We start from the raw sequence: 27,403 nt of genomic DNA, 5'->3' as shown, positions 1-27,403 counted from the left end.
AAACTCCCCAGCGATGTGGCTGAAGAGACAATTTGGGATCATTCAAAAACAGACTGGATAGGATCCTTGATCACTTAGTTATTAATGGACACCAAACGAGCACGATGGGGTGAATGGGCTCCTCTCGATTGGACACTGTCTCATGTTCTTATGTTCTTATTTCACGTTTTGGTCAGAATTCCCAGCTCAAGAAATATAGCAACACAGTGCATAGAGAAGATGGCTGCTGTGAAGGGTGCACAGTGCCCACATTTTGCAGAATCAGATTTTCCAAACTATGTATATATTTATACACATATTTACACACACACACCGCACCCCCTGCAGCGGGGAAATCCCAGCACGCAGTGACGCACGCACGCACAGACGTCTGACGTGGCCGGCGTGGGGTTGGGCTCCAGCGCCGGGCAGCTTCCCGAGCAGCATGACATCCCGCGGCGCGGCGCATCCCTCTCAGTCCGGCCGGGAGCAGCTCCGACACAGCAGCGCCTCCGACAGCGACACAGCAGCGGTCCTGGATGAGCGGCCGGCCCGGGATCTGCACGCCTTTGTGCCGCAGCGCACCTTCAATCCAGGGCTCATTTTTAACCGGCGTCGGCAAACCGGCGCACCGGAGTGAGTGTGAGAGCCGCCTGTGTTCAGGGCTGGACGCACGACGTCCTCCGCACACTGAGCCGCCAGCCGAGGAGACCCGCACGGAGCACTGATTGACTGATTGATTGATTGATCGATCATCGTTGGTATAGGAGCCCTGAGAAGAGCCACCATGTTTGAAGCCGCCGGAGTGCCGTTCGTGGTCCTGGACCTGGTCTGCGTGCTGCTGGGTATGTGTCTCACTGCACGGTTGCGTGTGTTTTTCATACATGCATACATACATGATAGTATTGATTAATATGTGTGTGCATGCGATATATTGTTATAATTGGCAGAATACAGTATTATTGTGTTGCATTTTCTGTTATATGGGTGAGAATAATTGATCATTATTGGCAGAATTCAGTACTGTATTGATTGGTGTGGGTGGGTGCCGGGGTTGTTCATTAACACAAAACCGAACAGTTGGTGTCATTTTCCCCCTCCGCATATTAACACGTCTGCTCCATTAGTGCACAGTTCTAGGGAGTTACCTTAATAATGCATGAATCAGTCCCGTTATTAAATCACACAGCCCTGCAGGCTGCCAGTGCAGTAATACGGGTCTAACACCAGTCCCGTCCAGAGTGGCCGCACAGCCGCTTCAAAACCCAGCAGCCCTCACACCGGCGCTTGAAATCGCATCCCTGTGGTTGAATTGTGCAGTTCCCTGAGGCGACAGTTTGCATGTCATCAGACCCCTGCAGCAGCATCTCTTCTCTGTTTGCACATCAACACATGAGCTCACAGCCCTGTGTGTAACACGCCATGGTGGTGCTGTGGGTCTGTGTTAATCATACACCCCTCCACTGTGATTAGCTGACTGATGTGACCGCTGACGGACTGGTGCCGGTCCCTGGCTGCTAATATAGACCGACATCATTCTCAAGTCAAACCCAGAGTAAAGGATCGTCCTGAAGTCACACCTTACTTCACTCGCACCGTTTCTGGGGACATCTTGACAGAGCTGCCTTTTTTCTGAACGCTGTGTTACAGCCCTTGTGTCGAGTTGCGGTTTAGAAGTGTGGAAATCGGCTGCTGTAGTGTGGTTGAGGTCCTGATCTAGCCGGCCCTGCGTCTGTGCTCTGACCGAAACCCAAAGCCCTGAAACCAAGTCATGAATGTGTTCAGAGTGGAGTATAAACATGGCAGTTTTAAAAGCCACTCATTCGTGTATTTGGGCATTTCCGTTCCTGTCATGAGGCAAGAAGCAGGAAAAGACTGGAAGAAAACCAGAAGCGCAGGAACCTTAGTGTACCTCGCCCAAACCTGCGCCATCATTCTCCGCCCCCAGCTTTGTTGACATGGCTTTGTGAAGGTGGACCCCAGTCTTTGTCCATGTGCGCTGCTAGCACTAGTAAACAACAGGAGCCGGTTTCCAGGGCGGGTGTGTGAGTCTGTGTAGCAGCCCGCCCTGGCGTTGTTGGACTGCAGCTGAACTTCTCCTCTCCAGCGCTGCTCCTGACCTTGCTCTGCAGTCAGTCGGCCAGTGTGGGAGTGGCCGGGGCGCACCGCATGTCCTCTTTGTCTTGTGCTTGCGATAATTACTAGCTCTGGAGGACGGGAGGAAGAACATTTTCTTCTCAGCAAATGGGGGAACAAATGACAGGGATCTCTCTGGGCCAGTTAATCAGCAGTTCCACAGGCCAGCGGGGTTTGCGAAGGCCGCGGTCTTACTGTGTGATCTTCAGGGCGGTTTAATACGTTTCAGAGTAATGGAAGACTTGTCTTTGTGATCTGAGGCATCTTGATTGTGTTGTGTGGTTGTGTGAGAGAGACGGAGAGAGATTGTGTTTGTGTGTGCACTACTAACAAGACTTCTGAGAAAAAACATGGGGTTCCCTGTTTTAATAAAGCTAGAATTAAGCAAGACAGTTGTTGGGACGTAAGGAATATATATGAATCAATCACACGGCAGCACACGCACAACTATACATGTATCCTTGCAATATGATCTGCTCCTGAAATCTGCCAATGGACGCAGTCATGACTATTGTCAAAGATATCCGCACGGGATCCATTCTGTACATTCAGCCGGCTGATTGGTTTAAAAGCTCAGATGTACGCAGAATTGACGTGTTTACATGTTAGCAGCCCGGGGAGAAAGAAGATCCGATCTGAGCTGTGAGATTAGCTCTCGCAAACCAAGCTCGTATGGAAGGTTTTAAATGACAGCATGGCCGGGACTGCAGTCTGCTAATTGCATTACTGGGGCCGCAGTACTGAAGGAAGCTCTCTCTCTCTCATTTAACCCTGTTAGCTGGGGAGCGTGTAGACGATCTCTCCCGCTGCGCAGGTTCCCAGGGGGCTGCTTTCCACTGACCCGGCTGCCTTCCGGTGTAAACGCAACTGAATATTGAATGTGACGTAGACGCTTAGTCTTGGGAGAACAAAGAAGCAGAACGAACTCGACTTGCTTATCTCATTCAGTCCGGGCTCTTCTGGCCCGAGTTCACACGCTGCGCATCTTCAATTGCCTCCACTTGGATGAATAATGTTATTTGGAATAACGGCCTTGAGCTGGAAGTGATAAGCAGTGTACCCCCCCACCTCACCCCCATACACCCCCACACACCCACACACACACACTCTCTTTTTCCGGGAAGGAAAAGATTAGGCCTTCAGATCGGTGTGAGAGTGCTGCGGCCAGGGGAATGTATTAAAGCCGGCTGTGGGGGTCTCTCTGGGGACGTGATGTAAGTGAGTATACAGCCGCTCTCTGAAAGAAGAGCCGCTTTTAAGGGTTTGATCTTATTTCCCACGCCTGACTCTCTCTCTGAAGCAGTGCTCCTTCTGTGCACCGCTCATACCTCCGTTAAAGTAGAGTGCTGTCCCAAGTAAAAACGGATTGACCGGTTGATCCTTCAGGGCACTGTGCCAACGCGGGGCACCTGCACGCTGTGTGCACCCAGATCCGATTCCTCCTGCTCTGTGGGACTTAAGCCCAGTCTTGGCACAGGCTGCGACCTAGTGAGTACAGACAGTGCCGTGTGTGCACTGGGACGGCTTTGTGGGGATTGGCAGAAGCCAGGGGTGAGGAGGGGATGACCTCAGGTGCAGGTGCAGTTGCTCTCTTGCCGCCCGTGGGTGGTGGAGGCGTCTTCAGCTCGGGCATCGTTCTCTGTAAAAAATACTGCCCTCTGTGACACGGGGCACCGCGAGGCACCGTCTCTGTAAGAGTGGACTTTTCCCGAAGTGCAAAGGCCATGGCTGTGGCATATTGTACAAGTTATCATCCTGATCTTTGCCCAGATCATCTATAGCAATTTCAGCTAATAAAGTTTATTTGGGGTATAAATAAAAACATTTGGCAATAACTGGAGCAAAGGTCACCTGTCATTAGACTCACTTTATTGCCGCTCAACCCAGCCCAACACCCTGCTTCCAGAGTAGATGGGTCATTAAATAAGCTCCCATGGCAGCCTGGTTTGGGCGGGGTGCCACTCCGTCTCTAATCTCAGTTCTGCCACTTCCGTGCCGGAGTGGGCAGGAGAGGGATGCATTCGGTGGTGGGCTCCATTTTTATGAAACAGAAATGCAAAGCAGGTTGGTCCAGCCCCGAACAATTAACCATCGACGCTCCCAGTTAATGCATCTGCTCTCAGACGCCTACATAGAAACGCAATGATTACAATTCAATCTTCCAGCTTAGGCCTGGGAAGTCGCAGCCAGGCTGTGTGAACGGGAAGCATCCCGGCATTCGCCTACATTTCACTCCACACAATCAGAGCGCAAACTGAGCGTCCGTCATTTTTTATTTTTTTTTAACCGTCTAAATTCCTTGCTTTTTGTAGGATGAACTGCCATTCATATCGTCTTTCCCTCAGCTTACACTACAGAGATCAAGCAGGTACACGGCGCCCCGGGGCTGCGCTTTGAACTCTGCCTTTGCTCTGCCTCGTCTGTGTCGCATCCTCCAAGCGAGAACGGCTGCCCCCTGTTCGCACTTCTCCGTCTCGCTCTGTGGGACAGCGGCAGGAAGAGCTGTAACACTGTTGCTTTTGAAAGAGTTGTGTGTTCCCTCTGTTTGTCAGATAAGAGGTGTTCCTCACGTGACTGTCTCGCAAGAACGGTTCTCGCAGCGGGCCAGCGGCCGAGTGAACGCCTCGATCTTGTCTTTGCCGAGGGTTTGCAAAACAACATGAAACTGCCGGCGTGTCGCCCTCACTGAAGAACGTCCGCTGCATAATAGTCAGGACTCGGAATGGATGCGAAGCCTGTCAGTGACGTCTGGCAACAGCGCTGGTTCACATGAGGGTGAAATATTTTGGTGATGGAAGACATAATTAATTATTATGACGGGGCTTCTAGTTTAATTGAACTCTGGAGGGTGCGGTTCAGGAAGGAAACTTTGAGGAAGGGTACTCCGCTTTCTGTGACATTTACAGCCACAATGTAAACATAAGTAAAATATAGCAGGTACTAAAAACCAAACGCAGAACCATGAGGACTTTTCAGACATTTCCTGTGTCCACACTGGTCCCTGTCCTGGTTCGCAGCATGTGGTAGCTGCCTGTCTGCCCCGGTGACCCCGTGCCGCAGTATTAATACTTGTACTGTGTGCGTAATACCTCTGGATCCTGGCACATCATACAGGTGTGTGTAGAAAGTATAATTAACAGCTTAGTAACTTGGGCCGTATCACCTATCAAATCGCCCTAATCTTAAAACACACGCTACTTCCCACGTGCCCCAGGCTGAGCCGAGGTGCCAGGAGAGCGGCTTTACCTTGCGGCTTTGCGTCTTTGTCACGGTTTACAGCACTGTTAACGAGAGTTACTGTATTAGGAGTTTATTGACGCGTCTCCTGCCAGTGCTTTTACTCGGCTCCAGGGTGAGTGGGCAGCTTAGATCCGGATGTTGAGAGGGACGAGGGGGGTGTACGAGTCTTGCTCAGGGACAGCATCTGACATAACCTGTGTGTGTCGGACGCCGGTCATGCAAATTGTCCTAGCAGTGTTGTAACGCCCAAATTCCAGCGATTTTAAACACAATCTCAATGAACGCATCTGTAAGAGAAGGCCAGAGGGCTGCATAGCTTCAACACAGCATCACTACACAGCCTTGTGCGGAGATCCAGTAAGAGGATATGTTTGTGTTGATGTCTCTGTCCCCCGGGGGGTGGGGGGTGATCTTGTGCTTCTAAAAAAGGAGCCATTTCGGGTCACCCGAGCGTTCAGCACTGAGTCAGCTGCTGGCGCTCAACACAGGCCCACTGTCTGCGCACATAAAGGCATTCACGCCGGAGTGAGGCTTTCTTGTTGGGGAGGGTTGTGCAAATGTCAGTCCTGTCCAGTTGTCGCCATTCGCGTGCGATTGCCCGACTGTCCTGCCGCATCCTCCTGTTTCTCGTGATACACCCCAGGAGCCTCTACCACGAGAGACGCCGAGAGCCACACGGGATTGAGCCACGCGTGCCGCAACAAACACGGCAGGCGCCTGAACTCAACCGTGTAAATGAGTGGATTTACTTCACGTTTCATTCGAAATTGTAATCCTCGTGGGTCGTTTTACTGTCACCGTGTCTTCAGTTTCTTTCTAGAAGTTCTGTCCCAAAACGTCTTCTAAAACCACGTGAATCTGAGAAATAAAAGGCCTTAAGTGGTGTGTCTTGGGGGGGGGTTTCTGCATTGTTTAAATATATTTAATGGATTCACTACCAACTAGCTGGTTTCCTGCCTTTTCAATGGCTATATTGTTCACGTATTTAAAAACAAAGCCAGACCCACAGTACTGGTTCGATGCCCTGTACAAACGCAGCTTTGTGCCGTCAGCTTGTTCTGATCCAAGGAAACTAATAAACCATCACCATCCTGACGTGTCCGCTTTGGTTCTGCTTCTTTGGCGCATTTGTGCCCGTCGAACCCGCCATCCTCTCTGCGCTCCCCCGGCGGCCCAAACATCCCCACATGTCGGAAAACGTCGCTGCACGGCTGCTGGTGTGGGCAGGGAGCCCGGCGGACTGTTTCTGCACGCAGGGTCAGCATTGCTGGGAGGTGAATCACGACTCTGTGGCGTGAAAAATATTCTTGAAGCAGAAATGTGGAGCTAATGCTATCGTGCCATCGCCAATAGTGCCTCTGGGGTTGCTTCTGTTACAGCTAATAATAGGGTCCTTTGCACCCCTCGTTGTGACTGGTTTCTCGTCCTGGGCCAGCCCTGTGTGACCCTTCTGTGCATCTCTCTCTCTCTCTCTCCTGGGTTTCTGTTGCCTTAACCTTGTTTCTTCCTGCTTGCTCACTCTTTCCCCCTCCATCTCTGAATTTGGTTAACAAAGCTCGGCTGGTCAGACATCTTTATGCAAAGTGTGTCAAAGGGCTCTGTTAATAAAATGCGTGGCATCTCTACAGAGCTTGAACACTGCGCAAGACTTCTTCAGTGCTTTCATACGTCAGTTAATCGTCCCCAGTTATAAGAACAGGATTGGACGGACATTATTCTCCGGACGCTGGTCGTCCAAACGAGTCTTTTTTTTCTTCTGCTTGGAAGATCTGTCTGAAAGGTGCAGTTTGTGCACCCATGTTGTCTTGCTGTGCTTCTGTCTTGCTGAACTTCGTGACAAAAAAATGTAAATACAGCCCTACCTTAAGAGGGTGATAACTTTCTGACTGGAGGCAAACCATTCATGCAAAAAAAATGCAAAACCCTCTGAGTCAGATGTAATTTCACTTCTGTACCCTCCAGGTTAGCGGCAACGCCAGGGAAGAACAGTTTCTTTTATTTATTTAGCTATGGGATGCCCAGTGCACGTGGGCCTTGTCCTGAAGAACCAGCGTTCCCAGTACGATTCAGGACATGTTTTGTCTCCTCGAACGCGGTATATTGCTGACGCCGGGTGCAGGCTTTAAAGAGCTCACCGGGTTCCTTGGCTCCTCTAGTCAGCAGGTCAGTGTCTCAGAAACGGAGACGTTGCCGTTCTTACCAGATTACCGCACCGTCCAGGGCTGCGGCACACGTATCGGCTTCGGCTTTACACGCTACACACAGAGTGTTGCTATCCCAGCCCGGGACGCGACCCACAGGCGGTTATATTTTGAGAAATACCCTGAGGTTTAGCCAGATGAAATCCTGTGACTGCTAATTGATTCAGAATGGAAGTTCTTCTAAAGGTTAAGCATCTTAAGTATGTATAATGCCTTTACAGCAAGTACAGAAACCGCTTCTTCTTAATACGATCTTATTAAAATCCTCAGCCTCGCTTTGTGTCGAATGTTTGGCGACGGCCAGGCGCTCGAGCAGTGTGCTTGTCAAACGCCGGAGAGGGCAGCTCGTGATCTGGGGGGAGGGGAGGAATCTGCGAGAGACCGGGCTGCAGTAAACATAGGGTTTGAGTAGTCTGTTTTGACTGTAATCTGAGAGGAGCATGAACAGCTGAAAGAACAGGGCAGGCTGCAGGTGCTAAAGCAAATGTAAGAAAAGTAGGCCTATACATTATATTTGTTTGCTCTGGCTTTGTGACGCTGCATTTTACTGGAAAGGTCGTTCCTTTAAGATAAGCGGGTTGTGACACTGACGGTAGACTTGGCAAAGGCTTGTGGGCACATTATCCAAATAAGCAAAGTCATAAAAGCCAGGGGAGGTGATCAATTATACTAATGGAGCCGAAACGGATACCCCTGCAAGATTCAAACTGGCAATCGGTCGATGTAGGATGTAGCTGTAAAGATGCAGATCGTGAATGCCAGTCGTTACATCTCTGCCATCGTGGCTTGGCGACTGTCTGTGTCGGAGAGAGCGACTGTGAACGGCTACTCAACAGTGTCCCACAGGTGCACAGAAAGCCATTGCTACAACCTCGATCAACGGGAGACGGGATTCACGATTTTAACAAAAATGTCCACTTTGTGCAGTTCTCAAAATCGCAACCCCCTCCCCACCGCACACACGCACGCATGCACGCACGCACACACCTTCTGGCTGTGACTGTGGTGTTCTTGTGAGATATCAAGGATTGATTTTTGAAGACAAATACATGATTCAACTTAAAGTGCTCTGCTCACACTCGGTGTGGTTTACCATAAACACAACAGCTAACAGAGCAGCAGATAAGGTGGCTTAAGATAAGAAGAGGCAGTTTCCCCAACTTTGTTCTGTATCAGTCATGCATTGTGTGTGTGTGTGTGTGTGTGTGTGTGTGTGTGCGCGCGCGCACAGTTTGTGAAGCTCGGTCCTAGCACAGTCAATCTTACTGTTCACAATACAAGCTGAAAATAAATGTCCCCCACACATCAGGAGACTCCAAATGTAATTTATTTCCCCTATAACACACGGCTGTGTTTTAATCCCTGGGAATGGGTTCTGAGCTCCAGTCACAGCTGGTCAAGACTGACGACTGGATCCCCTGGTTAACACCCTCCCCCCCCAGTGCGACTGGAAGCCGAACAGCAGGTCGTTCAGTCATGTTAATTGTCTCCTTTGTCTGTGGAACGGGGCTAGGCTTTCGGTACGAGAACAACAGCGATCTGCGTCGACACAGTGCTGCTCTGCTCTGCCAGGGGTCCCTCCGCTGTCCACAGCTAAAACCACAAACCCACAGCAGCGCCGGGCCCCGACGGCCTGGTGTCTTCAGACAGATCCACAATCAGGGGGACAGATATACAGTTTCTGCCTTTTTTTAAAATGTTGTTTGCAGGTCATTTACAGTCAGTAGTTTAGTTTGTGCTGATAAAAAAATAAAATGTCCCGAGTCAGGCAGGGCCTCTTCTGGTGCCGGTCCGGTGTTTTAGGACACTGTACTGTATCTCGGATTGAAATACACTGGTTCAGGTCGGCACTAGTCTGGCTCTGGAGTCCTGGCCGGCCTGGAGTGGCTCAGAGCTCCTTCACAACGAGGCAGCGCTGGTTATAAAGTGGTCCGGGTCAGCGGAGAGCTCAGGGGGACAGGAACCAAGAGGAGAGGCTCCTGGGAAGGCGGGACAAAGCGGCCCGTTTTAACCTGTGTATGTGTTTGCCACTTTTCCCTCCACAGCTGGAATGCCGCTGGCCGTTTTTAACCTGGCCAAAATAAAGCCGTATCAGAGGGGCTTTTTCTGTAACGACGACAGCATAAACTACCCGTTCCACAGCAGTACCATCACCTCCACGGTGCTGTACTCGGTGGGCTTCACGCTGCCCATTTCCTCTGTAAGTAACTCCACCCCGCCAGGCGAGGGAGCTGGTTGAAGAGGTGCATGCTGCATGGCGGGGGGCTCAAGCAAGTGTCGAGCGGCGAGTGCCAGCAGAACCGCTTGTAAAGGACCGTTTCCACCGCATGGCTGAGCAAGATGTAGAGACCAGACTGCGGTCTTAAGCACAGGACATAGTCGTCCACGGCTTTAATCTGGGAGGCTGGCCTGGCGTCGGCCTGACACGCATGGGGAGTTTTGTGTTTTAAAGCTCCAACAGAAGTCTTCTGGCAGGTGCGGTCTATAAATACCATTTAAACACGGCTCCGAGACGTCCCACATGAGGAGGGTTTCTAAAGGGACTCAGCTTTGTGCTTACTTGAGCCCCCTGCACACGAGTGTCTTGTAGCCGTGTAGGCCTTGCTGTTCGCTCTTGGAGACGGGGGCGCTGGCTGTGAGTTGGTGGGGGTCTTTTGAAGTTTTCATCACTTGCTGATTTGCCTTCCTTCCTGCCTCTGAAACAAAGGCTTCTCTGGTGTTTGCATGTGAAAAAGAGACTCGGGGGGGGGGGGGGGGCGGTTGACATCATGTCCGCTGCGTGGTTTTTGAGACATGGAAAAAAAGACTTGAGTAAAACCACTTTGCATGCTTCGCTTTTTAAATATGTATTTGTAGTTACATATTTTGTGATACTAAGAGGGCTGCAGGATATATAGACTGGTGTCTGCTTTCGTGAGCAGGGTGTGCAGCCCGGGCACTGATGGGTTATTGATTATTTGCTTGTTTTAGATTTCCCCTTTTATATTGTAGTTCTGTTATACATGGCTTGCTTTATAGGATCTATATTCCTCAATGCGATCTGATTAATTGACAGATCCTTTATATTACAGCTTAAGTTTGGTATTACATGACAAGGAGTAATACAAGCTAGGCTGTATATGATATACAGTTCCCAGAATTCATCTCTCTGAATGAGTGAATTTATGCAGTCTTGTTGTTTTAAACATCATCCTGAATAAAAATATTATTTGAAATACGACCCGAGTTACAACGGCAGAGCCAACATCTGGTCATAAACACCGTACCCGCTTAGTTGGTGCTTGTGGGTGCCAGTCAGTCTCGTTGAAAGCCCTGACTATTAGAAACATGTGAAAGAATGTGCGAATGGCAGTGACTTCGCTGAAGGACGTCCTGAACGCACGTTGGGTTCCAGCCGGCACAGAACTCGGTGTCGATGGATATCCGTTTGGTAAAGACGAGGGCAGCGCTGGCTTTCACCCGTGTCAGGTCTCCAAAGCGAACTCGGTGCTCCTCTGCGTTGGGCTGACGGTTGAGAGTGTGTTCTGCGTGGTTGGGGGGGGGTACCAAATTAGTGGAACACAAAATGCAATGTAGAATAATTCGATAGTTCTAATAATAGATGCTTAATGGTACAAAAAAGTGATTGTTTTCGAGAAACTGTGAGATCCAGGAGGCCATTCCAGAGAAACGCCAACATTTTGCATCCCAAACTCTGATGAAGCACAGAGCGATTTAATCCAATTAGCAAATGCCCCAGGAGAGAGTTGTGGCTGCGCTGGGTTAATTTACTAAGTGGATGCCATCAGCTTTTGGATCCGGCCCAAGGCAGAATTTGATCACATAACCGGGAATAGAGAACCCTTTATGGGACGTCGTGGATCTGAGAAGCCCATCTGACATGCGCGGTCAAGACGAGCTCTCAGCAGAGATTCGATTTCCTGCGTTTATTGATTTATTTACTGCTTTGTTAGGTCATTCAGAGTGTAAAGGCTGTGGTTGTATGATGCGGCGCTGCTGTTCAGAGGAGAGGAGATTCGGACGTGGTCAAAGAGCTGAGCCTGTTCAGAGGATGCATCTCTAACTAATAAGGCAAAGTCCCAGAACCAGGGTGGCATGGTGCTGTGGGATTGCCACACCTCTGTACAGATATAGGGCACCATAATGCATTTCCAGATAAAGGCTGTAAAAGTTGATTCATACCGCAGTGAACATTTTATCTCGTGTGGCACAATTTGTGTTCTTGTCTGTGAAGCATTAATTATCTTTAATTATTTTGTTTATGAGGGATGTATTTTGTGGTCACCAGTTTCCAATCGTGGAGATATTTGCTTATTGGCCTCACCTGGAGAAGAGTGACACTCCAGAACCGATGTGAGGTCTATGGGCCTGTCTGTACCAGGACCAGGGGGTAGTGGCAGACATTCATCTTCCTCCCTGCTGAACTGATGTGCTTTTGGGTCTCTAAGAGTTCAGCCCAGGGTCTAAAAGGTATTGAAGAGAGGATCTCTGCTTCTGCTTTCCAGTGTGGAGATCACGTGTGTTTCTTTACTTCTCTTCATGTTGATGAAAACCTAAAAATGCCCTGATTTACAATGAGTCCCCACTTCAAACAAGCAAGCAAACAAACGGTACAGCTGGCATTTGGAACCGAATGAACGCAGGTTTTGTGAGCATGCATGAAGAAAACACGCATGAAAAGACCTATACAGTAGCATGAGCTTTACCTGTGCTTATAAATCCGTTTTTGTTTCAGTTAGGCGTTTGCCGACATCCTCCGTGCTTTAGACGTGGTGCTTTCTGAATGCAGCTTTTACTGGTAATGAAGAGTCCGTTCATAAAAAGAGATTGTGACCTTTTGGAGCCACTTCATCTCTCTAGCTTCTACAAAAGCATTTTCTGCATTTCCTCACCTTCCGGGAGAGGATGTGTGCCAGAGTAGGGAAGACAGAACTTTCCCAGCTGCACACAAAGAAGAAAAAAAGACGAACAAACGGCGAGTTCTCATCTGTAATCGGCCTAATTGGTGTGAGAGGGAGACTATTTAAAGAGTCCGAATTGCAAGAGCTCTCGACCACAAACCTCAGCCTTGAGAAACCGCACTGCGGTCGCGTCTCTGGCTCGAGAACGTCAGTCGCTCGAAGGCAGCCGGATGGGAGGGGGGGTGCGGCCACACGCCTGTCCGTGTTGACACGATCACTGTGCAGAAACACTGCTGGGTCAGTCGCTGCAGCCCGGGGTTCGTTGCTGCCCCATGATGTGGTTGGTCTGTCCCACCGTTATTGTAATGTGTGTGTTGGTTAGAGGTGGGGAGTTGTGGTTTGAAATGCCAGGGAATGTTCTTTCAGAAGCACGTTGTATTGATTCGGGGGGGACGGGGGTTTCAGAAACTCTCCACAGTCACCGGACAGGATGGAACAAGGTTGTTAGAAAATTACATGCAGGTTAACCTGTAGCTGTCCGCTCACCTGAAGTGTGGGGTAAAGGGTTGTGATTTTAACGATCAAAAGCGACGGCACCTTGTCGACATCCAGTCATACAAAAATAATGAACACATGGAGTATATTTACAAAAGCTCTGTGTGTCTGCGTGTGTGAGTCTCTGTGTGTGTGTGTGTGTGTCCGTGTGTGCACGTGTGTGTGGCTTGACTGTCTATCCTCAACAAAACTTACATATGATATAATGATTATCAATGATGAACTAATTATAAACAAAAGGAAATGAACAATCTAAGAACGGTAACAATATAAACAATAAAAGTCAACTTCCCATTTTTTGTGCAGTACGGTTTGAAGGCACTTTGGTGTTCGGTTCTCGCTGGTGATCCCAGTGCACAAAGTGTCCCTACGAATCAGTTAATATTTCACTGAACAGGAAGGCAAAATGCTTGAATATGATCTTTCTTGGCACCGGGCTAAGGAAAGCGTTGGCCTTGCACTCTGTGCCACCACGGCTAGTTCGACAGCACAGCTCGGCCTTGGGGTTGCAGTCGGACACTCATTTCACTTTTGTTTTTTGCGGCGTCTGAAAACATTCTCAAACCTGCAGTCTGGTGGTGCCTCGCGGCGATGCCAGGCCGGCTGCTTGGACACGTGACTTACAGAAATGAAGCGCGGTAATCCTGTGGAGAAACTTCTGAGATGGGAAGTGTTCGCTTCATGGGGGAAGTAACACAATGCACTCAGAGAAAGGAGCAGCTGAGAGCAGCACCGTGTGACCCTGTGGAGTTCAGAGAGGACGAGGACATCAACGCAGTGGAGCGGCCCAAGTCCGACTCAATTCACGTATTATAATAATAATAATAATAATAATAATTATTATTATTATTATTATTATTATTATTATTATTTTTATTTCTTGGCAGACGCCCTTATCCAGGGCGACTTACAACATAAGTGCAAAAATACAGAGAAGTACAATTTCTTTAAATTAAAGCGTACCCAGAATCCAGTCTGCACAATAAACTAGCATAAAAGTACTCCTGAACGAAACTGGCCCTTCGAGACGTCTCTGTTGGGACCATGCACTGGTTTCTCGGTCATCTGGACAGGTGGCGGGGAGCCGACCAGGGCTGAGTGTGGTTTGAGCCGGTGTGTGGAGAGAGTATTTATTTTTAAAGCCTCTGAGGTGGTGGATCAAAAATAGCGTTAAAATCCTGCCACCTTCTCAACTGGCTGCTGGATTCGTCGGCCACAGAAAACGACAAATGGAAATAGCGTGCCTTGGGGCAGATGCGACCATTTTTTCCCAGAGCAATCCGGCCTTTCCACACACAACACTATTTTCTCCCCTTCGCCTAACCTGCAGACATGCTTTAGTCCCTCTGATTAGCATAACAGACCCAGAGTCCCAGATTGCTACAATACGTTTCAAAGAAAGAGGAAAACAAATGGTAACCATGCGGAATTGAGTCGGTTATTCACGAAAACTTGAGTAAGCAGTTCTAGCAGGACGTCTGAGCCAGAAAAACAGGTTTTTAAAGGCTACCAGCTGTGCGTAGTGTTTTATCAGGGCAGCCGGCAGCTCCTAATGAACAAGACGACACTGAGTGGCGCGTTAATTCCCCAGCAACGCCCGTCGCCCTCGGGGTTCAGTGCGTACGGTTTGCTTTGTCCTGAAAGGGGTGATAGTTTAGCAGCCCCTGATGCAATGGCAATAGAGAGAGAATCTCTATTGTCAGCAGCTTTTCTTTAAATAGCTTCCTTTTAAGCACACAATTGTCAAGAACAATGAATGCTGAGCTGCTGCAGAGGGGGAAGCAGACGCTGAGACACGCCGGGGACACGGATAAGACACGAAGTGAGGAGTCATCGACGGCAAAGTGCGCACTTCCCTCTCAGGGGGGCGCACCGGTGAGCGCCGGCAGGGGTCCGTGCGGTGTTGGAGCAGCGGTGTGAGCAGCTACCATCCCGCTGCTGACTGCACAGCTACAGAACAGATGAACAGTATTGCTCGGACAGAGGATAAAAAAAAATTGTGTTCCTCTCCGAGTGCTAAGGTTGTGTAGTGTTTTCGTAGTATAGTGTAGCCTTCGTTTGCTGTATGGTTCTGCAGCTCTGCTTTTAATGGTTTAATACCACCATCATTCTCTTCTCTGATGCTTTATGGGAGCGGAGACTCGTTTATGTGCAGACGTGGGCATTAGCTGCAACATGAACAGTGTTTACATTCGAACCTGGTGTTCACGGCTGTGTCTGAATGATGCAGTGCGTCGGGGGTATGTCTCTCGTCGTGGCGTCATGTGTAAATCTGTGAACTGTGCCCAAGTGAATATCTTAATTTGAGAGATTCTCCATGCAAGATGTGTTGGGGAGTTGGTTCCTCTGGCCCGGAACAAAGGGCTGTTGTGTCCAGCAGGGCCCGCTCGCTCGTCAGCCTCCTGATTAACCTTCGACTCGTTTTAAGTACCGTCTCGGTTCCAAGTCTGACGTTTGTGGTTGAAACCCAGTGAGTCGAAGCACGCTAACCAGCCCGGCTTTGAGAACCGCAGCGTGCCGCCCACACGCTGTTCACCTGGCTTCCTGTCCCGCTCCTCGTGAAGCGCTGGAGGACAGAAGTGAGAGTCGCTGCGGAGGCCGGTGTCTACCGCCCTGTGTGTGAAAGTGCTGCCTCTTCCTTCAGCTGTACTCGGGTGCCAGTAAACTGTCCCGGTTTAGCCAAGCCATATTTCCTCCAATCAGATCGTTTATTTACCGTGTTAGTCTGTTACAGTGCGATGAATGCATTGCTGTCTGTAAAATATTCTTAATCTGTATTTAAAGATTACAGATTAACAGCACCATGACTATTCGAAGGCCAGGGCGCATTAAAGAGGTTAATCATTATAATCTCACTCATATGGGGCAGTCTGTGCCATAGAGGAGTGCTGTCTATTAAAACCATACATTCGTCAGTAAGGGACCGGTCCGGTCTGCTGTGAATATGTACCGCATTTCCCAATAGTCTGTCCTGGTTTCTGGTATTGAGGGTCTCCATCTCTATTAGGGGCCGTTATAGCAGGCGTGAAACCTATGTAATTGGTCTACTGAAGCACATCATTGGTTCAATTACATAATTTAAAACCGGGGGGGGGCACTGCTGTTGGGAATGCGTTAGGGGACAGTATATTCATCCCACCTTTCCGCTGTGGGGGCAATGCAGACCGAGAGGGGGTTCACCGGCACGCAGAGGAACCACTCAGATCACCGCGGAGTCTCGGGATGACTGAGCACACCACAAGAGCACCAGGGTGAGGCTGGCGCTCGGCCTGTGGGGGGGAAGCGGAGTCATTTGCTCTCTTTCCGTCCCTGCTCGTCACATGTCTGGTTCTCGGTGTTGTCCCTCTCCGCACGACACCTTCGAAGGACGACTCAAATTACGAGATCTGTGTCTCTGTCGCACCGAGCGCTCTATTGAGCAAGTGCTGTAATTTAAGCCAGGTAGCAACATGACAATGGTGCTTTATTTTCCACACGACACACGTCTATTGTCCGTGGAGTAGTAGACAATAACACACAATGAATCGGTACGTGTCTACATGCATTAACTTCAGCACATTTATTGAGTTATGTCCAAACTGGGCCTTGGCACACACTGGACGGCCCAATCTGGCCGAGTCATGGCGGTGTAAACTATCTCACTGGCAGCCTTCAGAAGCGGGGGATGAACATCAGTCATGGGTTACCTCAGGGAAGTATGACTGACATGACCGTGACTCTGCAACAGTCATGCGTCTCCATATATACAGATAGATAGTACTGTCAAATTGTCACCCAAATATAGTCAGAGTGAAATGCCTGGTTATCGCAGATTCAGTTTTCAAGCTGTTGTGTTAAATGGTTATTTAATTCCTCCACTGCCCTTGATGTTTGATTTTATTTTTGATCAGGCAAGATGACGGGCAGCCGGGGTCCTGCTGAACCCTCCTCCTGTTATTGTCGGACCCTTTTCACTGTCACGTTTTCTTCACAGGAAATTAAGCTGAAGCTTCTGTTCTCGGTGGCCTAAAACCCCAGTTAACTCCTGGATCCAGGCCTGTGGTTTTTCCCGGCTTCGATTAAACCACCCTTTTAATTTCCCTTTATTTTCTCATTTGCTTTTGCTAGCTGGACTGCCATTTGCAATCCTCACGCCGCGGCACAATCCGTTCAAAAGAGGGTTTTTCTGTAACGATGATTCAATCAAGTACCCCCTTAAAGAAGACACCATATCCTATCAGTTGTTGGGTGGAATAATGATTCCACTCACACTTCTCATTGTAAGTGGCTTTTGTTTTATTCCATTATACGACATCCTTGCTTCCGCCTCTCACTGCTTCTGCTCTTTCCATGCCTTGTCCTGAACCGCACTTGAGCACTGTGGTTCGGTTGTAAGTATCGCTCTGCTTCCTGTCCAGTGATGCCCTGCTCTGTTTCTCTGTCCTGTGCCGCCCATCTGAAAAACCAATACGCGTCGAAGATAGAAACGCCTTTTATTTAGCTGCGATCCTTTAGATCCAGTGGTGTTCAGTTATTTGATGACTCCTGTTCGTTGCATTGTGTATGCGAGGAATACAGACACTGAGTAGCTATACATTTTTTTAGCTATACATTCTACTAATTCTAACTGGATTTGAAAGCGTTTAATGATGCTGTGAAGGAAGCACTTATTAATGTGCGCTTCGCTGTTCTGAAGGGATGCATTTCAGACCTAATAACACGACGGTGACACCTAGTCACACAGAAAAGAAAGAGGAGCTTCAGGGTTTAAACTCTCATGCTTTATTCAGTGATTGGATTGCCAGTGAGGGACAGCTGACCGATAAAAGTAACTCCCGTGTCTGGTTTCCACACCGTTGGGCCAGCGATGGGCGTCACACCCACACTGACCGGGCCCAAGTGACCAGGCCTGCGCGGCTGTGAACCCACAGCCCCTACGCTTTCCACCGGGTGCATAATCCAGCATGGAAACTGAAAGATAGATAGATAGATAGATATCCTGCTGCAGACTGTGCTCTTCGATCCCTTCAGACTCGCCACACAAACACGAGTTCTTCACGGCGGCCCTGCAGACCAGGTAGTTGTGAACTTAGTTGATCATCCAGCGACACGTTCTCCACAGACCCAGGGAACTGAAAGACGACTCTTTCGTTTGTTGTAACGCCACATCCCTTTACTAGTTTCCCACAGAGCCACGTTATCTGCTGACACGCAAACTGTTTAGCCATGAAGGTAATGAACCCTTGTGAAGGGGACTCTCTCTGTATGCGTCAGTCACAGACCAGACTTGTCCTGCTTGGTGCACAGGTTTTTTTGCAAACGTCTGCTTTTAAACTAGTGCGTTTTCATATAAAATACTGAGCCATAGCCATAGATCAATGGGATAATTAAATGTTTGGAAAGAGGAGTCAGAAATCTATGCCTGTTCTCTATGAACAATGTCTTCTCATCTATTAAAAACTGTTCTCAAAGCATTTCTTTATCGGAAGTGCTCGAGCAGACGGACAGGAAGCTGTGTTTCTGCTTTACTATCCCGTCGACACACACGCACACTGCACTGACAGTCCTGTTTGTTCGTCTTCCTTTCACATCAAGGAGATACGATACGAGTGTGTGTCTGTTTCAGTCAATCTTGTGTCTTGACTCACAATGGATGTCTTTCATCAGCAAAACTGTTACCTGGACCGGTTCTCCATTCAATTGACTGTGTGTTAAAAGACATTGTTGTGTAAGAGTACAGTAATCGCTGCATTCTGAACAGCCGCTGTTTGATTTGTTGTTGTTGTTGTTGTCGTTCGGTTTTCCATAAAGCTTTGTGTGATTGTCTTCTAACTTGGTTTTGTCACCACTATGAGTATATTGGCCTCAAGTTCCTAAAAACATTGTGTAATGCTTTAATCATCAGATGTCATGTGTGCATGAAACCAGAGAACTGTCCTGTCTTTTCACAACCTTTCTCTCTCTCTCTCTCTCTCTCTCTCTCTCTGTCTTGGAAATGGGAACGCATGTGCTTACAAAAATTGATTGGATCAGCAACACTGTGCTTGACGCGCGGCGCCCGTGTGTCATGAGATTAACGACTGTCTTCACTTTTTTGCAGATGATCGTAGGAGAAGCCCTGTCGGTGCACTTTAAACGCATCCGCTCAAACTCCCGTTTCAAAAATAACTATGTGACGTGTATTTACAAGGCCTTGGGCACCTTTGTGTTCGGGGCGGCCATGAGCCAGTCTCTCACGGACATTGCCAAGTACTCCATCGGCCGGCTGAGGCCTCACTTCCTGGACGTGTGCAGGCCGGTGTGGAAAGATATCAACTGCCAGGCGGGGTACATCGAGAACTTCACCTGCACCGGGGACAAGACCATGGTGAACGAGGCCAGGTGAGACGGGCTGCCTTTCCACCCACACTCCCTTTAGACCCTTCTTATAAAAGAAATTCCCATCCTGGCCTAATCAGTGCACTTTAATAACTTGTGTTTCTCCGGCACCTTCTTCCCTCGCTGTGCAAATACCTCGTCATCCCATTGTACCCTCTGTTGTGAGCTTCTGTCTACGGCAGCGTCTGCGTGTTTGTTTTCCTGTGGCACACAGACGTGTCCCCTGTCACACACTGGATCTGTGGTCTTCTCACGGCTGCCGGAGAGCAGGTGTGCGGGGAAGGATGGTGAACCGCGTCCGGGCGCTGGACTGGCGCGCTCTCGGCAGTGTATCCCAACAGCTGCACTCTGAAAGCCATGGGATTAGTTTTAGAAGGAGGAGAGGGGGAGGAAAAGCATCTGACACGCATGACTGAGTTATTAAATGACATCATGAGATATAAAGTGAGGTTTCCTCGTGCCGTTTGTAAGACCAGAGTACGGTCTCGGCGGTGGCGTGGGGTTTCGGCTGCCTGGAAGCACCCGCCTGCCGTTAGGCACCTCAAAGCGGTGAGCCCAGAAGGGTGTTCGGATGATATTTCAGTGCGATCCTGAAGTCGCGCCGCTCGCTCCCTGTAAGACGGCACTGTGGCGAGACTTAATGGTTGGAAAACCATTCCTCTGGCTGGTCTCCGGCTGGCATGTTTGTTTTGGGAGCACATGTGCCAGTTCTCATTGATGCAGTGGGAACAGCAAAACCACTGGAAACCCAAGCGTGAGCCGGCGGCGCTGACGGGCCCCGGGGCCGAGAGGGGTGTCCGTTCGAGTCCCTTGTTTGGCCAGGAGCATGTCTCTCTGTGCTTTTCAAAGAGGTGGGCGTCACGCGTGTGCGCCGTGTCCCTCGCTGTGATGACCCAGACGTGCGCTCGGAGGATGTCCCCCTAAATGCTCATCTTTGACAACATGCATGTCAAATAAGTGCCTTTACCAGTCAGACGCATCGTATAACTTTTGTTTTCCTCAACTGAGTAAAACATTTACAGGCGTCTTTAATAAAGTAGAAATTACACAATACCGCTAAAACACAGATGTTTGTGTCACGAGTTTGCTGTGAAGTTAAATTGACCAAGACAAGCTAATAAACCCACCAACGCCTGTAATGTCAAACAGTTCTGGGCTGCATTTGATACAAAGCAGCCGGCCAGGATCCAGCAGTTACAGACGCTTTTAAAAGATCTCCGACTCCATTTGAATATGCTGCTGTAATGTCGGGCTCTGAAAATATGGCTTCAGACTCTGAAGAATTCACAGAATCTTGACCGGCTATATTTAGCAGGGCTGTGGGTGTGTGTTTGTGTATAATCTTGCTAAACTACTCGGCTCGAGCGCCTGACAGTTCAGCTCTCAACACACCTGGATCAGCAGTGTAACCAGTCCCCTGTGCTTCCAACAACACCACAATGCCAGCTCAGACTGCGTCTCAGTCCTAGCCCTTTCAGATTTGTGTTCCCTGTAGTACTACAGTGCTTATAGAGCGCTTTCTACAAACGCTGTGAGGAGCAGAAACATCTGTCCGAGGGATACGTTTACATCATATCCCAGGCCTTGTCTAGTGTGGACGTAAGCTGGACTCAGAAACATCTGGATGTTTGTTTTTAAGTACTTGACCGTATTTTTACTTTGCCAGCGCCGGAGCTCTACATCTGCGGCACATTTCCTGGAATAAAAAAACAAAATGTAGATCTGTAGATAAATGAGTAACAGTAATATATAGAGAACACTTTCAGTTAAAATGGGGAAGTCCTCAGGCACCAGAGCTGGTCTGATTGTTCAGCTCGTTAGCTGCCAATTAGTTACTTCACTTAATGCATTTTTAACCACAAATATTTCCACTGTTTTGTCTTTGTGTCGTAGACTCTCCTTTTATTCCGGCCACTCCTCGTTCTCGATGTACTGCATGCTGTTCCTGGCTGTAAGTATTCACTGCTCATTTATTTCCTTTCCTGTGCACCACCTCATGTTTCACCTCATTGTTCTCATTTTAGTTTATTTTAATCGGTGGGTGTGTGCGTGTGCGTGAGAGTCGCACATTGCTCGCTCCCTCGTGGTGACACACAACGCACAGGTGACCCGCCCAGGCAGTGGTTCTCCACCTCATTCCAGGGGGGGGCGGGAGACGGACGGGCCGCGGGATCGGGGCGTCGGGAGCCTGCTGCCGCGTTTCTCACACCTAGGAAAGCCTGTTCATTGCACAACAAGAGACTTCGGCAAACGCACCACAACCTCCTAAAGCGATTAAAGAATCAAAGATCATTAAAACTAAAAAAACATTGACAGAGCAGCCAATTAGCAAGTAGTCTTTACACACTCCCTGCCCCGCCCTGCACGACGAGTCTCCGGAGACACGGTTTCCTCCACTTTGGGTTCCCTAAGCTGTGGTTAGATGAGAGACGAGGTTTTGTAGGAGGCCTTCATAGTTTTTCCTGTCCGTCTCCACTGCAGCCAGAGGTCCAGGGATCCTCACTCCCTCAGATCCTGAGTTGTGCGGCCAAGCGCTGCGAGAGCATTCCTGATGCGTGACGGATTCATCATTTCACTCACCGAACACCCCGGTGTTTGTAACCGATTAAAGCCTTTTCTCCCGTCAGCCGTCGCTTCCGCTTCAGAAAATATAAACAAAAATTCCCAACCAGATGTAAGTGTCCTGTGGTAAAAGTGGCATTACACACTTCCCTCTCTACTCCATGGAGAGAGAGAGAGAAATGTAGGTCATTTGAAAGTGAGGCGAGGAGAATAAACTGTTTTGGTTTCAGTGGCGGCAGTTATTTTTTGAGGCCCTGTAAGGGGGGGTGCTCTGCTCGGCTGGAAAGCAGAACTTTGCACCGCCTCGTGAGACCGAGCCGCAATCTCCGTCTGTTACGCAATGATTACACACTGCAGAAGACACCGATACAGGCTTTCGCAATGGCCCTCCAGTGCCGCTAAAGCACTTCTGCCTCGTGATCTGTGTATCCTCTCTGCTGAGGGGGGCGCGACAGGACGGGACGCCCGGCCTGCTGGACAGTGAGATCTGATCCGAAGGACACGTTTTCAATACCAAAACAAGGCTGTCTTCACCTCACGCGGTCCCTGTGTGTCGAGATCACGCCTTAATCACAGAACACAGCGCGTGAAGTGTCTCCCCCCGTAAACGCACTGGCACCCACATGGACATGGCCGCAGCCTCCCATCACGGCTCTGTCCTCTCCACGGTGTCCTCCTCGCGTGGGACTCTGCCTTCACATAAGAACATAAGACAGTGTCCAATCGAGAGGAGCCCATTCGCCCCATCGTGCTCGTTTGCTGTTCATTAATAACTAAGTGATCAAGGATCCTATCCAGTCTGTTTTTGAATGTTCCCAAATTGTCTCTTCAGCCACATCGCTGGGGAGTTTGTTCAGATTGTGACGCCTCTCTGTGTGAAGAAGTGTCTCCTGTTTTCTGTCTTGAATGCCTTGAAGCCCAATTTCCATTTGTGTCCCCGGGTGCGTGTGTCCCTGCTGATCTGGAAAAGCTCCTCTGGTTTGATGTGGTCGATACACAGACCATCACAGTTTCACACGGGAGTCTCTCGACCGGAAGAACGGACAGGGGGGGCACTCTCATTAATATGAATTGTGGATTGAATACAGAGGAACCAAATGACTTCCACGTGGAAATAAAATAAAAAAATCCTCATGTCCCAGAATTGAGCATGAAGTTAATTTACAGCACCTTGATGTCGTTTCCCGCACGGACTGCATGGATCAGCGGGAGGAAAAAAGAAAACCAATCTAATACAGCAGGAAAAGCTTTAAAATCTTGCCTTCTCCGCCGATATGAAGCAGATTTTGCTCCGGGACTCTGCTCGGTGTTGGCATGCATATTTTGTTGTGATGCGGGTGTAGAGAGCAGTTAGAGGGGAAACTGGAAAACTTGAGTGGTGTGGCCTGCGAAGGACACGCGCCCCCGGGCCTTTGATCTCTGGGCGTGTTAATTGGGAACACATTGTAAAACAAGGAGACTGCATCGCTTTACACCCCGGGGGCGAGTCTCCAAGTTTCCATTCGGCAGCTCTCGCTCTCTGTCTCTCTCTCTCTCTCTCAAAACAGAAAAGCATTGCTTCTAGTCTTGGGCTCGACAGGTTGGTGAGCCACACAAGTGAGAGTCCCAGTCTGGGCTGCCGATATGTTGACGCCGCTGTGTGTCGTTCTCTCAGCCTTTTTGTGCAATTTCCTTTATGGTAGCCCCTCCCCCGACTCGCACATCAATATGAGTTTAAATGTTGATGCATTCAGTCTGATTCAATAATAAAAGACTTATTACTTATTTTTAGATGCGTTTGAGATCTGTGGCGTCTCTAAATAAAATCGATCTGATGACAGTCTTGAGGGATTAAAGTTTCTGTAATCATAGGAAACCGGTATTTAGCCGTTTCCTTCGCAGGCTGCAGTTTTCTTAAGATGCAATTTATATTTAACTGCGAGAGGAATGTGGTCAACGCCCCATTAAAGCACGAGGGACTCGCACGTTCCCACCGAGAGGAATCCCCCCGAGACCTGCAACTTCAGATGTTCATTTTTGTTTTTAAACGGAGATGTGTGGCAGTTTAATTAGGAGACAGACTCGTCTGATTGTAGGACAGTGACTCTGTCAGTGTCACTCGGGGGCTCTGAAGCTGCAGGTGGAGCCCATCTTCCTGCGCAGCCCGATGCTAAACTCTCCGGCTCTGGAATTCGGGGCTGATGTTTTTTCCAGCTTGTACACAACCTGGGCTTTAATAATAATGATACGATTTGAGCTGCAATACCAACAAAACATGCAGGAGACGGCTTGTCCCGACAGCAACACAGAGCCACGGGGAGAGCGCGGCCTGCTCAGACCAGAGGAGCTTTTCCAGATCAGCAGGGACACACGCACCGGGGACACAAATGGAAATTGGGATTCAAGGCATTCGAGACAGAAAACAGGAGACACTTCTTCACAAAGAGAGGCGTCACAATCTGAACAAACTCCCCAGCGATGAGGCTGAAGAGACAATTTGGGAACATTCAAAAACAGACTGGATAGGATCCTTGATCACTTAGTTATTAATGGACACCAAACGAGCACGATGGGGCGAATGGGCTCCTCGCGACTGGACACTGTCTGAAGTTCTAAAATGAAAAGTCACATTTCATAGTCGCGTGTTTTCACTGCGGGGGGGACGTGCCAGCTCTTGCACAAGCAGATTGGGAATCAAATTCTTTAGTGGAGAAACATCTTAATATTAACATTCAGTTGGAAAAGAAAAAGTTAAACACAGGTGTCCATTGACAGATGAGAGAGAGAGAGAGAGGCTCCCTTTAGGACCCTGCACCGATCTCCTCCAGGCCGAGCATTCCTCCCATTCCGGACCCGGACGGCGCTCCTCCTCGCTGCTCTGCCGCGCTGGGCCGCCCTACATCAGCGCGGCACTGTAATTATTATATTTCTGGCGGCTTTTCTGTGTTCTCCCCTCCAGAAGCCCGTGTACAAACTGCACACAGTGAGCACAGATTAATAGACTTCAGAATGACAGTGACGAGGGACCTCCTGTCTTCATGGTTTAAATCTAAATGTATTTTTTCTGACACTAATCGTCAGGCTCAGTTCTCCAGTGAGCTCTGAGGGGCGCTGGGCTGAGTCTCTGAAGTGTCAGGTGTCCATCACTGCATCTCCCTCTCTCTGTGTGTGTGTGTACATGCATGCGTGCGTGCGTCTCTGTGTGTCTCTGTGTGTTTATGTGCATGCATGTACGTGCGCGTGTGCATGTGTCTCGGTGTGTGTATGTGCGAAGGAGCGGTCACTCTGGGTTCCTGACGGGCATCGGGGTGGGACGGGTTTTCTTGTCGCAGAAACGGATGAGAGTTGCGGATGAGCGCGCCGTTGCTGTTAAACTGCTGAGCTGTGTGGTGACTCGCGCCTCTCTGTCGTTGTAGCTGTACCTCCAGGCCCGCATGCTGGAGGACTGGGCCCGGCTGCTCCGGCCCACGCTGCAGTTCCTGCTGATCGCCGCCGCCGTGTACGTGGGGCTGTCCCGGGTCTCCGACTACAAGCACCACTGGAGCGACGTGCTGACCGGCATGCTGCAGGGCGCGGCCGTGGCCATCCTCATCGTGAGTCCCTGAGCCTCAGGGTCAACCCTCAGAAAGATCCCTGATGGCAGTTAGCCATCTCCCGTCTGAGGGGTGATAGTGACTGGAAGGAGCCTTCATCAGAGCAGGGGTTCTCGGTGCTGGTCCTCCAGGAGCCCCTGTCCTGCTGGTTCTTGTTCTAACTGAGCTGTTAATTACTTAATTGAACCTTTAATTGAACTAATACTTTCCTAAATCAGAGCAGTTTAATTATTTTAAACAGTAGGGGTTTTAAGATGAGTATAAAAAGTAACATCATTAAGGAACCACATTTTTATCAGTTACACACTTTTGTTTACAAAAGTCAAATGTGAGCAAACTGAGTTCAGTTGAGCGTTCTCCAGGCCTGGGCCTGAGAACCAGTGACGGAGCTGCAGCCAGTGCTTCCAGATGTCTGTAATCCAGTCATTTTTACTCTGTACATCATTTCCCACTGGAACACAAAAGGCGGAGATGGTTGTCAGTTGTTACCAGTGCTGTAGCTGCTGAAAGGATTTGTTATGGCCCAGTGTTTACAGAACATCAATCAGTGAATGAAGGCAGGGTCGTAAAGCCCCGCTCCTGTGACCCGCAGTGACCCTGAATGAGCCGCTTGTGGTATCTTTGGAACAGTAAACAGTAGGGTGTGAAGTATAGAATTGTACAAAGAACTGCACACTGCACTGTAAACACTGTTGACAAGTTTGCTCTTTAATTAATCTGAGCAGATTATTAAGGATCAGTGAAGTCAGAGCGCTCAGTCCAGCAGCGTTGAGAAGCCCTGCTTTACACGGACAGTGCGACCGTTCCCGTCCTGCGTGACCAGCTCCTTCTCCCCTGCAGGTCGTGTTCGTGTCGGACTTCTTCAAGTCGAGGGCGGCGACGGTCCCTGCGAAGGAGGAGGAGATCCCCCACACGACCTTCAACGAGAGCCCCACCAACGGCAACCACTACGGCAGCGCGCGCTAGGGCCCACGGAGCGGCCGGGCGGACTGTACCAGTCGGGGCCGCGGCGGGACTCTGCTGCTTTGTGTATCTCGCTCTTTCCCCTCAACACCACCGTTATGGAACTATACTCACAAAGGCACCTTCTTTACACATTCATTTTAAGAAAAACAATTAATACGCAGGATTGTTTTTTTGTTTTTTTTTATTAAAATCATGTTAAAACTTTATGTACAAATCTGTTTTAAGCTTTTTGAATTTTATCACGCTCATTAACATGAAGAAAAATAAAATAAAGTTCTCCACTGTCGTGATTGTGAGTGACTATAAATAAACATGGTTCTGTCGGAGGCTGCAGCTGCACACGCGTGTGCGCTCCAGTCATAGATGTGCAGTACAAACTTCATACTCAGACACTGGTAAAGAGAGGCCTGTGAGATGAGATGCACAGCAGCACCCTGGGAAGGAGCCACGCTGCAGGGGTCCCGGCCAGCAGAGGAAGGGTCGGTTCATGGTGGGACAGTGAGGCTCAGGCCAGGGGTTGCGTTTGATTTTAGTGTATTGTTTCGCAAATCTAAAATAAATAGACCAGGAGCAAATAACACTACAAATAACTATCCATTATCCAGAATGTGCGTTAAAAAACAGAACAGTGCGTCTCTTATAAATACAGGCTGGCAGCGAAGACGATGTCCCTCTTGATCTTCGTGATGCCTGCAAGACAAGAGGGGAACATGAGCTTAGTGTTTTATACCCCCACGGCTCCCCAACTCCTCTCGAGGAGCCACCTCCAACACCTCCGTTATAAAGACGCAGAACTGCCCCGTCCAGAGCCGACGTGTGGAAACGCACGTGTTCCCCTGCCTCCGGGCACTCGGCGAAGGAGGGCTGCGATTGGGACTCGGATAAATCGAGGACCACAGGACGCGAAGGAGCCTGGTCTGTAATTCTGCTCACC

At 49.3% G+C, this 27,403-nt stretch overlaps 2 protein-coding genes across 3 annotated transcripts in view; one reads left to right on the top strand and one right to left on the bottom strand.

Moving 5' to 3' along the window:
- The first annotated feature begins 426 nt into the window (after window positions 1-426).
- plpp1a (phospholipid phosphatase 1a) lies at window positions 427-26,755 on the top strand. 2 transcript variants are annotated; one of them, XM_066711617.1, is made up of 6 exons: window positions 427-824; window positions 9,602-9,756; window positions 19,092-19,372; window positions 21,263-21,320; window positions 25,327-25,503; window positions 26,344-26,755. In XM_066711617.1, the coding sequence occupies exons 1-6, from the start codon at window positions 767-769 to the stop codon at window positions 26,467-26,469; spliced, it is 855 nt and encodes a 284-aa protein (XP_066567714.1). In that variant the 5' UTR covers window positions 427-766; the 3' UTR covers window positions 26,470-26,755. The 2 variants fall into 2 exon arrangements, with proteins under 2 accessions (XP_066567714.1, XP_066567715.1); XM_066711618.1 differs by lacking the exon at window positions 9,602-9,756 and adding an exon at window positions 17,120-17,271 and having other exon boundaries at window positions 429-824.
- Window positions 26,633-27,403, bottom strand: part of mtrex (Mtr4 exosome RNA helicase) — a 28,675-nt gene continuing 27,904 nt past the window's right edge. The window contains exon 27 of the mRNA XM_066711616.1: window positions 26,633-27,159. Within this exon, the coding sequence (XP_066567713.1) occupies window positions 27,107-27,159 (53 nt within the window). The 3' untranslated portion in view covers window positions 26,633-27,106. The remainder of the gene's footprint in view (window positions 27,160-27,403) is intronic.

Source organism: Amia ocellicauda, chromosome 8, assembly GCF_036373705.1.
Source record: "Amia ocellicauda isolate fAmiCal2 chromosome 8, fAmiCal2.hap1, whole genome shotgun sequence".
Lineage (NCBI taxonomy): Eukaryota > Metazoa > Chordata > Actinopteri > Amiiformes > Amiidae > Amia > Amia ocellicauda.
This window is presented reverse-complemented; position numbering and strand designations above follow the sequence as displayed.

Excerpts from the sequence above, each read along its gene's own strand:
- plpp1a (XM_066711617.1), top strand. The coding sequence starts at position 767 with ATGTTTGAAGCCGCCGGAGTGCCGTTCGTGGTCCTGGACCTGGTCTGC. Across the intron at positions 825-9,601 it reads CCTGGTCTGCGTGCTGCTGG|CTGGAATGCCGCTGGCCGTT; the intron begins GTATGTGTCTCA and ends TTCCCTCCACAG. Across the intron at positions 25,504-26,343 it reads CGGCCGTGGCCATCCTCATC|GTCGTGTTCGTGTCGGACTT; the intron begins GTGAGTCCCTGA and ends TCTCCCCTGCAG.